This window comes from Aegilops tauschii, chromosome 7, assembly GCF_002575655.3.
Source record: "Aegilops tauschii subsp. strangulata cultivar AL8/78 chromosome 7, Aet v6.0, whole genome shotgun sequence".
In the NCBI taxonomy this organism is placed as follows: Eukaryota; Viridiplantae; Streptophyta; class Magnoliopsida; order Poales; family Poaceae; genus Aegilops; species Aegilops tauschii.
In genome coordinates this window covers 521090971-521095941 of record NC_053041.3, presented here as the reverse complement: position 1 = coordinate 521095941, position 4971 = coordinate 521090971, and the positions used below count along the sequence as shown (strand labels likewise).

At 51.9% G+C, this 4971-nt stretch overlaps 1 protein-coding gene across 1 annotated transcript; it reads right to left on the bottom strand.

Annotated features, from left to right (window-relative positions):
- Positions 1 to 361: 361 nt before the first annotated feature.
- LOC109744519 (exopolygalacturonase-like) lies at positions 362 to 2722 on the bottom strand. Its single transcript, XM_020303649.3, has 4 exons — positions 2475 to 2722; positions 2088 to 2399; positions 1442 to 1972; positions 362 to 1361 (listed from the first exon to the last, which is right to left on the bottom strand). The coding sequence occupies exons 1-4, from the start codon at positions 2706 to 2708 to the stop codon at positions 1125 to 1127; spliced, it is 1314 nt and encodes a 437-aa protein (XP_020159238.1). The 5' UTR covers positions 2709 to 2722; the 3' UTR covers positions 362 to 1124.
- Positions 2723 to 4971: the final 2249 nt, after the last annotated feature.

The following is a 4971-nucleotide window of genomic DNA, read 5'->3' as shown; positions in this document are numbered from 1 at the left end:
TCCCTGCTGGCGCGGCACAGATGCGCGATGAGGTGTCAGGCAATGCTGTGGATTCTCCAGGTAGCAAGGTGGCATATCATGGCGACATGGCAGCTCCCAGGAGGGAAGGCGGAGCAACAAGCATGTGATAGCTTTCCCGATGCGGGGAGTCGGCGACATGCTGGTCGCCACAGATGTGAGTGGTGGTATGGCGTTAGATCGGTTCCTTGTTGAAGTGGTTCTATCTCACTTGAATTGCGGATCGTGGTGGCCATTGATATGGGTCTTCGTGAGGGTTCCTCTCTACAGATATGAAGGCTACTGCCAACTACTTTTTCTGGCGAGGTTGCGTGATGCAGCCGGAAGGCTCCTTTGTGGGTTTTGGCAGCTCTCACTCCGACCAGTTTGCCTTCGGTGGTGACAGGCAATCTATATATGGACGGCGGCTTGACATAGAGGGTACGGTTGTGCATCAGTGACAGTGAGATTTCATTCCAGTGCATGTAGCTGATGGGATTGCAAAAAAGTGGTGGTGAGAACACATGATTGACTTTAATTTGGTGGTACTTATTGAGTACACGGTCTCGAGCTTCGGGGGTGAAAACCCTAGATCTGACCTGAATGAGTTATACCTGGCAATCAGAATGTTTTTACGTCATTACCTTGTTGAAGTCAATGCTCGGATATGGTCAAACTTGTTCTTCAGTGTGAGAACTTAGAATCTGATCTCTGGTCGTTACAATGACGTTTGAGCGTTGTTCCTTTCCTAAAGGTGTTGCTGATGAAGACCATTATTGCCTTCGCGGGGTCAAGATATGGTTAATGCGGGTATGATCGCTGATGTAGTTTGTTTTTGTTTGATTTTTCTTTTTCCTGGCTTAGCCATAATTTAGGTATGATATAATTTTGCTCTTTACCGACATGTTTTTTTGGTATGTGTGCATCCTATATATACAAAGGCTAGGTAAGTGCTTGCTCGTTCTGTTTATATACATTTTAATGCGTCATTTTGAGTCAATGAAATCCACCCATTATGAAAAAAAAAACAGTATCGTACAGAGGAAAGAAGCAATATCTTTGGCGTGTCATACTTTTTAGTCCTACTACTATCCGATCGGTGACTAGATCGATACGATCTACAGCACTCATATACATGAGGGAGGTACGAGCATGCCGCCGGCCATACCACCGGCGACGTTTTCGCACCGCGACTCTGTGGCGACGCCGCGCTTGACGTACGTCAGGTCGATGTCCCTGAGCTCCAGTCCATGGCACGGGCTCGCGCCGCTGCACGACAGCTTCACAGCGACCTGGGTCGCCGACACGCCCCTGATGTTCTTGAACTTTACATCGCTTATCTTCACCACGGACGGCCGCTGCGCCTGCATGAATAATTCTGTTAGGGTAAAACCGTAAGATCGGTGTTTGGATTTGACAAGAAATTAACAGCTGTGGTTCTCACCGATTCATGGCGGCAGGAGCTGGAGCTGTAGGGGCAGTACTCCTGGTCGATGATGATGGGGTTCCGGACCTTCCTCATGACGATGTCCTCGAAGACGAGACCGGACACGACGGAGCCCGGACGGAGCCCGCCGCGCCAAGTCTTGATGCGTACGCCGTTGGCGGTGCCGGCGAGGGTGCAGTTGGACACGCGCAGCCCGCGCACGTCCTCCTCGCCTGGGTGCCTCCCGAGGCTGCCCACGCTGATGCCGTGGCCGGGTCCGCAGTTCACCCCGGACACGGTGATGTCGGCGCTCCCCGGGCCGACGGAGATGCAGTCGTCCCCCGTGGCGATGGCCGTGTCGGTGATGCGCACGTTGGAGGAGCCCTGGATGTGGACGCCGTCCGTGTTGGGGCTGTCCCGCGGCGCCCGGATGGTGACGCGATGGATGGACACGTTCTGGCTGCCGATGATGATCACGTGGAAGAACTTGCTGTCCAGCGACGTCACCCCCGTGATGGTAACGTTCCTCACGCGCCCGAGCTTTATCGACTGCCGGTGCCGGAGCAGAGTCCCAAGAAATGGTTAAGGAGAAGTTCTATCATGTCACGATGTCGGCCGAGCAGCTCAGTTAAGAGTGAGACAGCGAGAAATTAGCGCGGCTTACGACGGGGAGGGGCTTGCAGTTCGGATTCGTTGGGCACTGGTTGAGGTGCCACGACGACGCGCCGCGGCCGTCGAACGTGCCGCCGCCCGTGACGAGCAGCCCGTCGATGCTGGCGAAGTTGATCCACTCGTGGCTGCCCCGGAACGCGGCCAGGTCGTCCGGTGCGCGGAGGTCGCCGGCGAGGCGCACCTGCATGTAGCCCTTGCACGGGCCGCGGAAGACCACCGGCTGGAGCCGGTACTCGCCCTTGGGGACCACGACGGCCGGCCTCCCCGGCGACGCGCACGCCTTCATCCACGCCCTTATAAAAGCCTGCAGAGAAGGAAGCCCCTAACTTGCATACTCCTCGTAGCACGAATGCATGGTTAAGCCGCGACAATCGATTACCTTTGAGTCATCCGTCTCTCCGTCGGCGATGGCGCCGAAGTCCATAACGTCGAACACCTGGCGTCCGGCATGGGCAACCTCCAGGCACCACCTAGCCGAGATCATGAAAAAGAGAGCAACCAGGGGAAACGCCATGTCCGATCTCCTATGGAGAAACAAACTCATCACGCGATGAGCATCACAAGCAGAGCATGTATGTCTCGCCATTTTATAATCGTACGAGCTCGAGAGCATCAGATGCGCGCAACTGCTGCAGGCGCAAAGGCACCTGGGCGTTCGGTTATGCTTGGCGCTCTCACTCCCATAACGCATTCTTGAAAGTGTATGATTGAGTACTGTTGTTTGTTAGGCAATTACTGAAGAAAGAAGTAAAGAAGTGGTGCTGTTAGTTAGGCTGCTGCTCTTGCCATGAGCCCACGTTTCGTGGCTAGATTGTCTATGGCATCATTAGCAGCTGTGGGTCAACGACGAAACGACGGTACACTTCGGAGGAAACACAAGACCTTTGGTTAGACTATATGTCGACACGCGTCAGCATCTGTTCTTGCTGATGGTGATGGATCGAATCTTGATTTTGGGGATCAAAATCCCGAAACCGATCTATGGTTGCACTCATCACCATCGGCGTCCGTGCATGGTTTCCTTCTTGTAGCCTTAGCCTAGGAGTTGTATACTTTTCGGTTTGTTTTTGTCTTTTACCATAGGGTAAGTGGTTGCCTGGTAGAGCTACTGTCGCGAGGTACGTGCCGCATCGGGTTTTTTGGGTCGAATTTGTTCGGTGGCTGGAATTTGCTTCATAATAATAGTACACGATTGTGTCCATCAAATGATGCAGAGAGTATGGGGTTATCCTTCCTTTCAAGAAAAATAGCAGACATTCGAGAGCAGGTACGAGGATGTCCAGTTGTGATCAAGCTGTCATGGTTTCTCCTGAGGAAGTGTTTCAGCTATGTACTTTTCCCCAGAGGATATGAGAAGTTTTGGGTTCGGACGGATAATGCTCGTATCATATTTTACTAGCAAAAGAGCATGTGTGTTGTACGGGAGGAAACAATACGACATGCCCCTAACCCAATAATCATGACTCAAGACCCCAATAGATCCATGTCATCTATAATACCTAAATAGTTGATCCCCACTATCCTATTTCTCTTGACATGCAGCCTATCCACCTCATCAACCTTTTCACATCAACATTATACTACTAACTTACAGATGGGTCCGAGCACTACAACAATCCTGCCACATAAGCCTTCAGTTACTGTTTAAGGGGCCACCACGACCTCCCATCAACGTCCTCTTTTCTCTCATTCCCAGTCTCCCAGGTCAACCCATCAAGCACAGACCTCCCTCATACACAAAAAATCCCCCCTCTACAGTAGCACACGACGACGGGATCCATCTCTGCCCGTGGAACTCCTCTACAGTACAACCGTCGGCCTGGGTCATGTGTGCGGCTCACAGGGAGATCCCCTTGCCCAGCCTAGGGTGGCCGGTCGAATGAGGTGGGGGACGCCTCCCGGCAGCGGCCGACCCGCCTCTGCCAGCGCTGCAGGCTGCTTCCCTTCCTCACCCGTCCCCGCCGCAGCGACCGCGCCTGCCTTCGCCGTGCCGCCGGCTGCCTCCCCTCCTCCTCCATCCCTGTTTTTGCCATTGCTGGCCTCCGTCGAACTCTGTTTCATTCGCCGCTGCGCACTGATGGAAGAGATGGAGAGGATGATGCCGCATGCCGTGGTGGCTATGCTGGTGGGCAGAATCAGACTGGCCATTGGGTCTTGCCTGGAAGTAGGCTCTGCAATGGTGGCTATTTTTTTTGTGGCAAAATCGACATATTACCGCGGCAATGGCGGTGTTTGTTTGGGTTCTGCTGCTTTCCGTAGGTGATGGATTTGTAGACAACAAAGTCAAACGGAATCTCTGGAGAGGTTCTGCACTGTTTTCTTTTTCTTATTTTTGCTTTGAGCAAATCTTTCTTTCTTAATTTTTTGAGGGGTATCTTTCTTTCTTAATTTTTTGAGGAGTATATTTCTTTCTTATATACAAAAAAGATCGCATCAAGCACATACAACCCACTGCTTCAGGCCCACTCCAGCCCAGTGCTCCCACCAGCCCACACTGTTTATCTTCCCCGGTTGCAATCTATGGCCCATGGAACAACCTGCTTCGGAAAACACAACAGCCTCCCTCATTTATAGCCTCTGTTTTGTCTCAAAAAAAATCTATAGCCTCTGTTATTTCTCAAAAAAAAAAAATAATCTATAGCCTCTGTTGCAGTAGGTACCCAGTAATTGACGTTTGGTGCTCCCTCTCCTAATAATATCTGAGATGGCGCTCCACTTCCTCTCCCCATGATCTCCACAAGTAACTGACGGATTTCTGTTTAAAGTTTGTGCTCTGCCTCAACTTATTTGCAATCGTCCTCCAGCTTGAATAGGTGTTCAAGTCGCCTTCCCCAACATCAATCTCCAATCTGGTAGGTGTTCGCTCGCCATTGTTA